The following is a 13,526-nucleotide window of genomic DNA, read 5'->3' as shown; positions in this document are numbered from 1 at the left end:
TTTTCGTCGCCTTCTTCGTCTCTCCCTTCTCTCTTCTTTGCTTCCCACTCCTGCGCTCTCCAGGAGCAAAGAAGAAACAAGAAGGAGAACCAGCAGGAGGAAGAGATATTTTACAAATTTCATATTGTCTTCTGCAAATAAAAAAATCGTAAATTTGGGTTACTGGGTTCAAATTCCAATGGTGGCGCTTGAGAAGCTGGTTTAAAATGACATCAACATGTTAGAATAAGAACTTGGGTGTTTGGTTAGAATTACAATGCATTAAGCTGTGTCTCTGGGCAAGACATTTTACGGACATTTTTACAAACCCAGTGAATTCAAGTAAGGTTTTCAAAATATCGGCCGTAAATCAGTCTGTCTATAACAAACCACGCCTTTGTATAGCAGCAGCATAGGGAGACTGGTATATTTTAAAATTATGTACGAATCTTAAAATTATTTTCAAAAGATTTTAAATATTTTCAAATAAATCATGTTACGAAATTTAAATTATTGCACGTGGTTATAAAGTCTATAATAGGCTTGTATACCGAGTTGCCGTTTCTACGTATAAGCATAACTGGATTAACTGCACTTGCTTGACAACTAGCTTAAAGTATTTACAGACCACGTAGTAGCAGTATACGTCTATTATGCTTGACAGTTAATTCTTCAACGAAAAAAGGCAACCACAATTATATATAAGTTCCCAGGTGTCTGGTTATATCTTATGTATGGAAACTATGCAAGGAACTTATATTAGCGAATTTTGGTTATTTGGAATTTTGACCGACGGTGCTTTACGGAGTTAAGTTTGTCGCCTATTTAAAGCTGAGTGCGTGACCGCATATTACTATACAGTTGCGTCTTTTACGAACCCATATATTTTTTAATTGCGTATAAAATCAAAAGTCGCGTATCCACACACTGCAATAGCTTCAGCAACTCGACTGTGGGCATCGGAGTGGCAACCATGGATAAGTCACTCAAGTTTCGACCCACAAGAATATATAAATGACCAAACCAACCAAATGTCATATCTGCTTATTCACACACTGCAACAATTACAACAGCTCGATTTAAACGTATGAATGCCTAACTTTATCGTACATGAATCAAATATGTCATATCTAAAAAGTCCGCAAAAACACAAATGTCTATACACGCTCTCCTAAAATTTTAAAAATATTGAACACTCTTCTTTCTCTAACTTTACCAAACCTTACCTTTCTGAAAACAGAAATATCATCTTTACTATGCAATAAAACAACGGCTACAATAACAAGTTACGAAAAACCCAACCTTTAAAAGTATAAGAACCCGCAAAATGCCGGCCACATTACACACGGTCGCAGTTTAAGACAATATAAGGCGTATGATTAAACACACATTGAATGTTTGCCTTCCATAAGCTGTTAATTAATCAAGGTATTCTACAAGCAAACATACGACTCATAATGACAACGCGTATACCCGATGCCGCATAGTGTGTAACTTTACTGGGTCAAAAGTAACTAACAGATAAATATTTTTGTTATAAACTTCGAGCGTTGATATTGCTTAAGCTGTTTTACAAACGTATTTTATGCAATGGTTTCCACACCCAGCGTTGTTCAGCGTAGATAATTCTCTGTTTGTTTTAAGTGACGTTAACACTAGCTGGCCTTGGTGTTAAGAAACAAACAAAGAAATTTTTACACCCTCAGCGCAAGTCAGCGCAGATATTTCTTTGTTTGTTCTTTAAAGCGGCGTTTACCATAGAGCGTAGCTCGCCTCGGTGTAAAAAGAACAAACCAAGAAATAAATACACCAGGAGTTGTTCATTTTTTTTTATAAACCGATGCTCGTTTACAATTAAAAAAGAAATGCTTTACTGTTAAAACCATTATTTTTTTATCTTTGTAAAATATTCGAATATCTCCAATAAAAAACCTTAAATTGCAATAATTTTAACAGATGAAAACATTAAATTAAACCCTGTTAATATTCTTAAAAACGTTTCAATATCGACTTCAAAACTTTTGCAACAAAGTGTCGAAATGCTGCAAAACTTGGCTCTTTATAATCTTCTGTGTTTTCCTTTCTCCCAATACCCTTCTCCATATTTGGTAAAACAAATAGATTGAGCAAGACTGTTATCAATACGACATGACATGTTCACAGAATTTCTTGTCGGACATTTTCTAAACCGATGTACGATTGGTTCCCGTAAATCGTGTTTTAATTCATTATTGTGGCGTTATCGCTTTAACGTTAAAAGCCGTATAGATGTAATGTATATCACTACCAAAAGATACGGATTCGAGCCTAGACGTTGTTAGCAATACGTAGCCGAGTGTCTTTGAGCAAGATTAAGGTTTTGCTTTAATTCGGTGGTCGATTACGGTTTGTCTAAATTTTCAGCCATAGCCTACAAACAAATGAAAATAGTTAATTACACAGTTACGCACCACATGTAAACGATTTGGGCAAGACACACAAAGCTAGTTACAAAATCAGCCACGAGTTGTATAAAATAGAACATCCGTAGTGCAAAAAGTGTCGTTGCTTGCCAATCTCGGATAAAATCAGCTAAGCGTTTTTTACCCTTAATCCGTTATTAATTACATAGGATTGGTAAACCATTTTGTCGCAATATGAATGACTTCAACACGATATACGAATTAAACACTATTCCATCGTTAAGAAATAAAAACCAAACACTGTACCGGAAACTTACAATAGATGGTGTTACTACTTTTGGTCTTAAACATACACTTTGCACATATAAAGATACACTTTAGTATTTTCCCAGTTCCACAGTTATGTTCGTAAACGTAGCTTGCAATGTTTCTCCGAGCACCGAGTACTCGACCGAGTTCACACCATCCCCGAACATTTCCTTGGTTGTGTGACGTAGCATGTTGAAACGTTTCTTGTTTAGGGGGTTTCCCGGGTCAGGGCCATGGGGCAACGACGTAAACTTACACAGCGAAGGAGATGGTCGTCTAATCCTCATTCCATGCGCGCGGATTCTGTAATTAACAATATTATGACGTCATAGTATATGTAAGTGACGTGAAAGAAAATAAATTTGTAGACCCAAATTGCATAATCTTAACTTTAAACCAACTAAATTTACTAAAAATGACGTCAATGCCAGTATGATATCATTCTTAGCATTGCCTTTGTGATGTCATTTAAATTAAGACGCCATAAGACATGTATATGACGTCATCATGCCGAAACTTAAACATTAGTTTTACAACTTTCATAAAGTTGGCGTTATAGACATCGTGACGTCATTTTTGTTACTATGACGTCACAGAAGCACCGACCTGATCGCCATGTCGTCGTCTTCGCCGCCCCAACCAACGTAACGATTCGACCACCCGTTTACCCGCTGTAGTTGAGCTGTTGTGAATGCGGAGACGCCCCCAACTGTGACCCCGCCCACCAATTTGTACTTGAACTTGCTAATGCCAGTAGATATGTGTCTGACGTCATCGGAGCACGTGTACAAGCATCTGTGATGACGTAATGAATTTTAATAGTGACGTAGAGTGTTTAGGTCGTCAAGTATTTTTTGCAGTTGACAGGGTAAGCTTTATTTAAAAGGTAGCAAATTGTTCTGGCAGCTTGCAAAGTAATTAATCTCATGCACAGCTGAAACAAATTTCGACAACTCAAGAGCGACATTTTGCGGAATGTAAGGACTAGTTAATTGTATAAATAAATTTAACTAATTTATTTTCTAAAATCACACGGGCTAACCACTATGCTATACGTCATTCAGGACGTACCTATGTTCTTCTGGTAGCAGATCTACGTCATGAAATACGTAACAAGAGTAATTGTGACGTTTCATGGCCTCCAAGTACCCTACGTTCATTAAAGCTCCTTTATTAAAGACCCCTTTGTTTGACTGATTAATGACGTAAATACAATACTCGAATCGTTGTGATTGTAGCACAGGGTGCAAATAATGAAGAAGTACTCGAAGGTGAAATTTTCGGTTTCTAAGAGTAACAAAAATTTATTTCGTAAAACACATAGTTGCGAAGACTTTAATAATAAAAACAACAAAATGAAATCACTATACACTTTTATGACGCCGATACGGTATGACATCACCAACCTGAACGGAATAATGACTGCTAGTTTTCCACGTGGCTTCGTATTTGGTTTGAAATATCCTCCGATTTCCAAATACGGATTCTCCGCCGCAACGTCATCAAACATGACGTCACTTGAAGAAATGCTCATCGCCTGACAACAAAAGAGTTATTCACTTTAATATAAAAAATACTTAATCAAATAAAAATTATTTATCCTCATGTGGTGGTGCAATGAAAGTCGTTATAACACGGGTGTTGTTTTATACACCTCGTGCCCGCTTGCAAGTTACCACGTATGTAACTTATTTATCCTCGCATGGCGGGGCAACGACAGTCGTTATAACACGGGTGTTGTTTTATACACCTCGTGCCCGCTTACAAGTTACCACGTATGTAACTTATTTATCCTCGCATGGCGGTGTAACGACAGTCGTTATAACACGGGTGTTCTGCTTCATACACCTCATGCCCGCTTACGAGTTACCACGTATGTAAGTTTGTGGGTGGTGATAATTTTTCTACAAATTAGACAAATTAGACAACCCGTTATAGTACCCAATGGGTTGGAGAAGTTGTCGTTAAGCATCTTATCCAAGGGCACATATACGCCCACAATGGTAGCAGCGACAAAGCTATGTCTTAGAGAAAGGCATGCTAACCACTAATAACTTGATTGCAATATATTATCCCAGCCATCACAAACCGTTGTTAGGTTTCTTGTTTCTTTATATTCCTCACCGTTTTCCATCCAATATTCCTTCTCGTCATCTCTGACGTATAATGGGCGTTGTTTCACACGATGATTACGCAGTGATGAGTGTCCGTGATGGCCCACGTGACTATGACGCGCATGATCGTGATGCATGTGATGACGATGGTGATATCCGTGATGATTTCTGTGAGGAGTTTTACGAACTTCGTGACGCGTCTTCTGCCACCTGTGATGCGTTTTATGCGATCCGTGATGCACCGAGTGATATTTCTTTGGATATTGCGCGACATGGGATCGGCGTTGGTTTGACAACGCATTTATGAAACCATGCGCAGCTGCATGGCTCCTTCTAGCGGATGAAACATTTCCCGTTGAGTTTCGGTTTTTCGTTTCAATGAGATGGTGTATATAAGCAAACCCAGCGACCAAGTTGACGAATATAAACAGTATAATCACGTTTTTTAAACGGGAACCTCTTCCAATAAATAAACGAGAACCAGTCATAATTAAGTACCACTGTAAAAGAATAAAAACAACATAATTTACAAACAGAAGCTAAAGTGGGGAAAGTTGGCATACTGTTAGCACATAATATCTCACCTTTCTAATCGTGGTTTTAGCAGTTATATGAAGATACGGCTATTTTGTTCGGTAAATAATATTTGTTTGCTGCAAAATGGGACGATAAAAATGAATAAAAAAATATAGAGCATCTGACCCGATCTACTTATTTTAGCAAAATAAACTAGTTTCCTAGGCACAACACTTCTTTAAAGTCCAGTTACAACTTTTTTCTAACGCTGAAGCAAAATGCGTTAAAACGTATGAATGTTGTTATTTTCTTAAAAGAAATTGCGAATCTATTTATTTGAAGCTTTTTTCTATTTTATGTTATAGCTAAACCCTTATGTTTTGCAAAGATTTCTTAACACCTAGCTGGTATAATACAGCTGCGACAAAACTACTACCAAGATATACAAAGTACCCCTGGTGTCTCTGTTATATTTGTTTGTATAGTTACACTGTTGTTATTATAACCGCTGTTGTAACTACACTCTTAATTAATAATGATGGGCTCTTTTGGAAAATACAATTAAACGGTTTTACAAACCAAGAAAGTGTCTCAGTATTTAGCTATGTACGTCATAACAATTGGTGTAGAAAACATACCTCATGCTCACTGTCAAGTCCTACTGCTGTTCTGAACAACTCTGGGTGTGGATATTTCTTTGGCTTTTGTACACCGAGTCGATCTCTATTGTAAACGCCACTTAATGTAACGAGTGTGTGAGCCTCGGTGGCCTAATGGATAAGGCATTGGCCTCCTAAGCCAAGGATTGTGGGTTCGAGTCCCATCCGAGGTGCTTACAATTTCAGCACCCGTCTTATAACCACTGTAAATAATTACTTTTTCTTTAATTAACCCATCCTAGAACCATGGGGGAAGATGGGACACTGAATATTCTAATTGTGTTTTAAACAATTACCAACGGTCTATGGAAGTCGTAAGGATATGGTTTTATAATTCCTTAAATGTTCTTTGTTTACTACTGAATGGGATTAGAAAATAGAATGAAAACATGGACCACCTTTCGCCACCCTACCATATGTAGCTAGCAGGACAATTTTTGTAATATTATTGTATTGCACGAATGTGAACGTAAATCAACATAAAGTCATTTGGATGACAACAAATTTATGGCAAAGATTTTTAAATGAGTTTTTTTGATTTTTAAATGAGTTTTAATTACAGTAAAAAATATTGTATATTGTGGGAAAAGCTTGATATCGATGTATCATCTTATATTTCCTAATCGCGTTAACAATTCTCTTTTATAGCCAGGAGGATACAGTTTTATATTCCATTAAATATTTTTTTGTCTATTACAAAATGAGACGAGGAAAAAGAATGAAAACATAGGCCTTCTTACCCCAACATTATGAGAAAAATATTCACTTCAATGATCATTTAAAAGGGAGTTAATGAAAGTGAGAGAATGGGGAAAAAAGGCAATAGAAACTAATCATCATAAGTTTTTAATTTGTTACGTATGTTAATTTTTTCAGGTGTTTAACTAAAATATGTTGGTTAAATAATTTTTTTAAATATTTATATTAACCTAAAAAATATATTACTTCTGTTGCCACAATAATTGCTTCTAAAATTGCTTCTCTTGTAAAATAATACATCAGGTTTATTGTAAACATATTTAAAAATACAGCGATTTAAAAGACAATTAAAAAGTTTGGTAGAATAGGCTCTTAACTTTTATAAACACAGGGAGAGGGAAGGCAGGGATAACTAGACACACATTCATGTGAAACAAATCTAACTTATTAGTTGTTTTGTAATGTTTACTGATTAATTCAGTGTAGAAATCTTTATGGTTGGCCTGCCCACCCTGCCACCCCAGGTTTGGCGCCTACGGTACAATAAACCTTAGTATTATTATTGTTTACCAGAAAAGCAATTTTTAAATAATCAAAAAAGCTACAAAATGCCAATTACTAACTAGAGACAAAATAAATATGAATTTTTTAATTTTATATTTTGTAATGTTTGAAAAATATTAAACATTTAAGTTTCAACTTGAAAGATTGATCGTTTCTCCAACTGCTGCATGTAGTTTAAAACCTCAAGCACAGAATACCGGAGTTGGTGGAATTTTTCTTTTGATACCTGAAGAAGGTAATATGAGTAACTTATCTGTGGTTGCCACCTTCATGACAACACAGTCGAGTTGCCACATGCTTGGATTTTAAATACCAAACGTGCAGCTCATATGTTAAAAACACTTTTACACTTAGGTCAGTATAACATATGACTATCTTGTAAAAAGTTAAAATAAAATATAGTTATTCGAGGTAAAGAAGAAAATTAGATTATTTATAACAATATATAGGAAGGAATTAGCAGCAAAACGACAGTCAATAAAAACGGCATACATTACAACTAAAAGTGTGAAATAATAGGTGGCTGCTAAACTTGAATGAATGAAACTAAATTTTTATGTTTTATAATCTATACAAAATACCTATAAATAAATATATATATAAATATATAACTATTATTAGTTATAATTATTTTATATCAAACTATGTTAACTTTATTATTTTTATTAAACTAACTTTTATGTTTAATAACTGAATTACTATAAAATGATATATATTTTACATATATTAAACTACATATTTGTAATTTATGAAACTATATTTTTATTAAACTAACTTCAAGTGTATGTTCTTCTCCTTTATCTGTGGTTATTGTGATCAATATAGTTGGTTCCATTACTCTGTTTAAAGATGCGTTTGATATCGCTACGTCTACGCGCCAACGAAGCTTGGATAACGTTGCCACATGAGGGCACTGTTGATGTGCATTGTCTTCTAACGAAGGACGTGCATCACCGAACAAAGCTGTGCTCAGTGGAGCGTGAAATGATGTCGGTAGCCTGAAATATTGAAGTGTAACCATTTAAACCAGAGTTGTCTGATTACCCCAACATTGTATATGCACATTCTATTCTATATAGGTGAGATCCTACAGTGAGGCATGTCATGGGACCTGGGATTTAGACCAGAGTTGGCCCATTACACCAACATTGTATATGCACATTCTATTCTATATGGGTGAGATCCTACAGTGTGGCACGCCATAGGACCTGGGATTTAGACCAGAGTTGGATGGGAGAGATTACCATTAATCATTTTGACATGACGCTATGAGTGTAACATAAAGTTTAACACTTCACCCCAGATTTTACCCTGCTGTTAGGTGTCTATACAAACAAGCAGAGCCAAAGTATATTGCATTCACCACATTAATCAATGACGTTTCCTATGTTTGACAACTATGAGTGTAACTGTATTTTAACAATGTCACCCCAGATTTTACCCTGCTGTTAGGTGTCTATACAAACAAGCAGAGCCAAAGTATATTGCATTCACCACATTAGTCAATGAGGTTCCCTATGTTTGACAACTATGAGTGTAACTGTATTTTAACAATGTCACCCCAGATTTTACCCTGCTGTTAGGTGTCTATACAAACAAGCAGAGCCAAAGTATATTGCATTCACCACATTAATCAATGACGTTTCCTATGTTTGACAACTATGAGTGTAACTGTATTTTAACAATGTCACCCCAGATTTTACCCTGCTGTTAGGTGTCTATACAAACAAGCAGAGCCAAAGTATATTGCATTCACCACATTAGTCAATGAGGTTCCCTATGTTTGACAACTATGAGTGTAACTGTATTTTAACAATGTCACCCCAGATTTTACCCTGCTGTTAGGTGTCTATACAAACAAGCAGAGCCAAAGTATATTGCATTCACCACATTAATCAATGACGTTCCCTATGTTTGACAACTATGAGTGTAATGTAACTGTATTTTAACAATGTCACCCCAGATTTTGCTAAAACATTGAAAAGCATGTCCTACTTACATTATTTCATTCAGATCGTTTTCGAAAACATTTTTCTTCAGTAAATTTTTGGGTGTTCTCATGGCTTTTCTAATTATTGTAAACACACCGGGATAAATATGGTTGATAGCTTCTTTCGAAATTCCTTTGGTCAGGTTTGAAAACTTGTGGTTTGTAGGATTTGTATCCGATGACATCTCAACTGCAACTGTAGATTAGGTGTTAGATCAGTGAATGAATATAAGTAACTTATTAATTCTTGTGTATTGTGGCAATGACATTACAACACGAGTGTTCTGTTTCATACACCTCGTGCCCGCTTATGGGTTACCACGTATGTAACTTGTTCATCCTCGCATGATGGGCAACGACAATCGTTATAACACGGGTGTTCTGTTTCATACACTTCGTGCCCGCTTACAAGTTACCACGTATGTAACTTATTTATTATCGAGTGGCGGAGCCACGACAGTCATCTTTTCTGTATGCCCGAAAATGTAGACAACCATAAACGACAAATGGGTTGAAGCAATTGCCGTTAAGTGTCTTGTCCAAGACATATACGCACACAATAGTAGCAGAAAACACAAAATCAGGTCTTTTTAGGTTTGTTATTATTTTTTGTTTTAGATAAATAACACTGAAGTTAAAACAGTTTTACCTGTTACCAGTCGCTCGAACACAGAAATATCATACTTTTTCAAGGATTTCACTAAAAGTGAGACACCTGGTGGTAGAGGGTAACCCAGAAAGTTGACATGATCTTTAATTCCGGACATTTTAAATAAATCTGAGAAGTTTAACAAACAACAACTGTTATACTTTAGCTGTGTTCTATATGGATGAGATTCTACAGCGAGGGAAACCAATAAACTTACTTAACAGTTAAAAACTGTTGGTGCTAGTGAAGAATCTCTCCCCCCCCCCCCTTATTTGCTAAACCCCCTTATTTGCTAACCATATTTGCTAACCACTTAACCCCTTATTTGCTAACTAACCCCTAGAACCACTAACTACTAACCCCTATAACCACTAACCCCATAAACCATTAACACCTAAACCCCTAACCTAGGGGTTAGTGGTTAGCAAATAAGGTGGGGGCGGGGGAGATTCTTTACTAGCACCCTGTCTTTTATTAAACAATTGATTGGGCTTGATTTTGGTCTGTTACGTTTTCGTAGCACCAGATCCTTACTGTATTCACTATATTTATGAAAACTGTCAGCCAAATACAACCTAACTTACATAAACACCTGTGAAAAGTGGTGCAACCAATTCAAGGTTATTGTTTTGTTGACACTTTATAAAAGTAGCTGTCAAAAAATACTGAAGTGTCGGTCAAATACAACCTAACTTATATAAACACCTGTGAAAAGTGGTGCAACCAATTCAAGGTTATTGTTTTGTTGACACTTTATAAACTAGCTGTCAAAAAATACTGAAGTGTCGGTCAAATAAACCTAACTGATGGAACAAATTTAAGTTCGTAATATGGTAAAGTAAACGGTAAAACTTTCTTTCTTTTACACTTTACATTTGTCACAATCACAGACCAATGATTAAATCATATTAAACCGAAAGTAAGCGAGATCCTGAAACCCCTACAGTTTGCCTTCTTCGCTAAATTTCTTAACTTTTTTACATCGTCTCTCCTTTTTTTATTTTGTCTCGTTTCGCTGGATTGAAAATTAAATTTGTGTTCAGATTAAAAGAGGTATCACGAATGTTAAATCCATTCTAGCTCATTTATAATATAATACTATATACTAATATAATACTGTAAAATTGTATATTTTTGAAAATCATACTTATGCTGGTAAGTCAAATAAATATCTGTTAACATTTAATTTCATTTTGCTAAAATACTAGATAATTACCAACGGTCTATGGGAGTCGTAAAAATGCAGTTTTATAATTCTTTTAATGCTGCTCTTTGTTACTATCAAAAGAGATGAAAAAATAGAATAAAAAAGGGCCTATGTATCCCACCCTACTGTACAACAAAAACATCTAAAACGATTATAATTTGAACCATAAACGCATGTTTTAAAAGGATTATATAGAATGGTTCTCAGTAGTGTGGGGAAGATGGGACACTCTTTAATACTACTTTTTTTCTTATTTGGGGGTAAACAAAAACAACCAAAGAATTATAAAACCGTATCTTCTCGATTTCGGTAGACCGTTGCTAATTGTTTAAAACACGATCAAGATATTTGGATATTATGTGCTGAATGTGTCCCATCTTACCCCAGCCTACTATATATTGCATACAGACCAACGCTACACACGTCATATATTGACTTATTATAGCAATGCGGTTGGTAAGAGTACATCACAGTTCCCATCTCATATATATGACGTCATTGTAGTAGGAGTTTCCCGGTTTCCGGGTTGGTGATATGCATACAAGGTAATCTATGTATTAGAGCAGATCAAGGCACCGTATACCTTCGCATGTACGTTGTTGTTATTACGCAAGGAATCGTTAACTACGAAGCTCTGCAAATAAACAACTAAACCAGCAACCAGACAGTAGAAACATCTTTACGATCCGGTTGATTGCAAGGAATATTTCAACTAGGTTAGTGATCTGTGTTTTACAGTTAAACTCGATGGTGTTTTGCCAAAATGATAGACCATGTCGTCATGGAGCAATAATTGTTTCAAACAAACAAAACAATCAAGATGGTAAATATATAAATAAGTTCGTAAAGTTTAAAATAAAAAAAATATTTTATTTGAAAGAATATTAAACTAACCGCCCTATGTTTTGAAATCTAAAGCAGTATGTAAGTGTTTGGTCTTTTTTGTTACAGCGCCTTTTATACAAAAAACGAATGTATTGTGTTGGTCAGACACGCCTTTAGGGGGACGCTTTTCCGCATATTTTATCCAAATCTTGTTTAAACGAGTGTCGTTTTGCTATTGATTACCTTAACTGCGTTGTTTTAATGAACGTGATCTTCGTTATCATTTTCAAAGAGATAAATAAAAATATACGTTATGTAATTATGTTACGCTGGGCTCTACCTCACACTCAGTCTGGGATACATATAGTAGGGTGGGGAATGTTGGGTCACATTCAGCTTGTAATATCTAAATATTCGGCTCGTGGTTTAAACAATTAACAACGGTCTATTGGAGTCGTGAGGATATAGTTTTAAAATTCTTTATTTTCTACCAAATGGGACGAGAAACTATAGACTGAAATTGTGCACTATCTTGCCCCACCGTAATATGTACATAGAGAGCGAAAGAGAGAGAGAGATAATTAGGACATAAACCATTTTTTTCACCGTGTAATCTATACCGGTTCAAATAAGTTACCAATATATTCTGCCAGTAATTTTGAATTGAGTTAATCATAAAAATAAGCAAGACAAAACTGCTTTCTAGCACGAAGCTAATGTGATGATTATATAGAACCTACTATGTCCTGAGGAACCCAACGTCACGTCAGGTAACGGCGCTTGTGTGCATGGTCGGCGTGTGTTTATTTGTTTTTTGTAAGCGATACAAAGTAAGAAAACACGTAAAGCGGTATGTCGTTATCGTTTGTAAATGTGGGAGGCCATAGTGCGTTTGTTTAAAAATTACACATCGAAACCTTAGAGGCGTGTTTTCAACCGGAAATTACGTAATGATGATAACGTGTTTACTGTCGGTGACCTATGTCACTGTTTATTGTATTTGTATATTTCTGTTGCCCATTGTTACGTCCATATGTGGCAGACTGTACAACGGGGTGATTGTCGCTTGCCTCCTCCATATCGTTACGTTTGTGTTTTTATGTAAATGTACAAAGAAATGGGGTTTCTGTATCATCTAATGAGTGATAAGAACGTACACCATGATGTAGTTGAATATTGGATGAATGTAACTCATACCCTTTTTGCATGGTCACTTTTATAATTCGCATATTTACTCGCAAAAACAAAGTTAACACGCATAACGTCATAAGCGTTTGCTAGTAATTATGCGAGTACTTACGCGCATAAAAGTGACCATGCAAAAAGGGTATTATTTATCCCCGCAATCCTAATGGCTTGCTAGTGGCGAATATTCCCGGCGTATATATTCCATAGTTTATTTCAAAGGGAAAACAAATATTATTCCGCACACAATACATTTTTCTGGTGGGCGCTCCTGGCTTTTATCCCAGCGCTTAAATGTGCAAGGCACGATGTTGGTACACCCAACGTGGGCGTATGTGCATTGCAATCAGCTTCGTTTGTTAATGATTATATATATATTTACCACAAGACAGCTTATCATCTCTAATTCATTGTTTACAGGATAATAT

General features: G+C 35.8%; 3 protein-coding genes and 1 non-coding gene across 4 annotated transcripts in view; 1 reads left to right on the top strand and 3 right to left on the bottom strand.

Annotated features, from left to right (window-relative positions):
- The window catches only part of LOC100186727, a 9,556-nt gene extending 9,446 nt beyond the window's left edge, over positions 1-110 (bottom strand). The window contains exon 1 of the mRNA XM_026837323.1: positions 11-110. The gene's annotated coding sequence lies outside the window, so the exon portion shown is untranslated. The remainder of the gene's footprint in view (positions 1-10) is intronic.
- A 2,634-nt stretch (positions 111-2,744) lies between these two features.
- Positions 2,745-6,194, bottom strand: LOC100184328 (beta-1,4-galactosyltransferase 4-like). The gene is made up of 5 exons (XM_002124989.3): positions 4,780-6,194; positions 4,097-4,227; positions 3,762-3,977; positions 3,297-3,485; positions 2,745-2,993 (listed from the first exon to the last, which is right to left on the bottom strand). Exons 1-5 carry the CDS (start codon positions 5,290-5,292, stop codon positions 2,759-2,761), a joined length of 1,284 nt encoding a protein of 427 aa, XP_002125025.1. The 5' UTR covers positions 5,293-6,194; the 3' UTR covers positions 2,745-2,758.
- trnar-ccu lies at positions 6,080-6,152 on the top strand. Its single transcript has one exon. It is a non-coding gene; the product is annotated as a tRNA-Arg (tRNA).
- Positions 6,195-6,413: 219 nt separating the features above from the next.
- Positions 6,414-10,064, bottom strand: LOC100181960 (COMM domain-containing protein 5). Its single transcript, XM_002131145.5, has 4 exons — positions 9,882-10,064; positions 9,242-9,428; positions 8,018-8,240; positions 6,414-7,468 (listed from the first exon to the last, which is right to left on the bottom strand). The coding sequence occupies exons 1-4, from the start codon at positions 9,997-9,999 to the stop codon at positions 7,367-7,369; spliced, it is 630 nt and encodes a 209-aa protein (XP_002131181.1). The 5' UTR covers positions 10,000-10,064; the 3' UTR covers positions 6,414-7,366.
- Between the last annotated feature and the right edge of the window lie 3,462 nt (positions 10,065-13,526).

This window comes from Ciona intestinalis, chromosome 13 (genome assembly GCF_000224145.3).
Source record: "Ciona intestinalis chromosome 13, KH, whole genome shotgun sequence".
NCBI lineage: Eukaryota > Metazoa > Chordata > Ascidiacea > Phlebobranchia > Cionidae > Ciona > Ciona intestinalis.
The sequence above is the reverse complement of the archived record's forward strand: the minus strand, read 5'-3'. Positions and strand labels throughout refer to the sequence as shown.

Bases quoted from the DNA above. Each gene is read 5' to 3' on its own strand.
- LOC100181960 (XM_002131145.5), bottom strand. From the start codon at position 9,999: ATGTCCGGAATTAAAGATCATGTCAACTTTCTGGGTTACCCTCTACCA. The intron at 8,241-9,241 runs GTAAGTAGGACA...TCAATATTTCAG, and splicing joins AACGATCTGAATGAAATAAT to GCTACCGACATCATTTCACG. The intron at 7,469-8,017 runs GTTAGTTTAATA...TACCTTCTTCAG, and splicing joins GAGAAGAACATACACTTGAA to GTATCAAAAGAAAAATTCCA.
- LOC100184328 (XM_002124989.3), bottom strand. From the start codon at position 5,292: ATGACTGGTTCTCGTTTATTTATTGGAAGAGGTTCCCGTTTAAAAAAC. The intron at 4,228-4,779 runs GTTTGTGATGGC...TTTTGTTGTCAG, and splicing joins AAACAAGAAACCTAACAACG to GCGATGAGCATTTCTTCAAG. The intron at 3,486-3,761 runs GTACGTCCTGAA...ACGTCATCACAG, and splicing joins CTGCTACCAGAAGAACATAG to ATGCTTGTACACGTGCTCCG.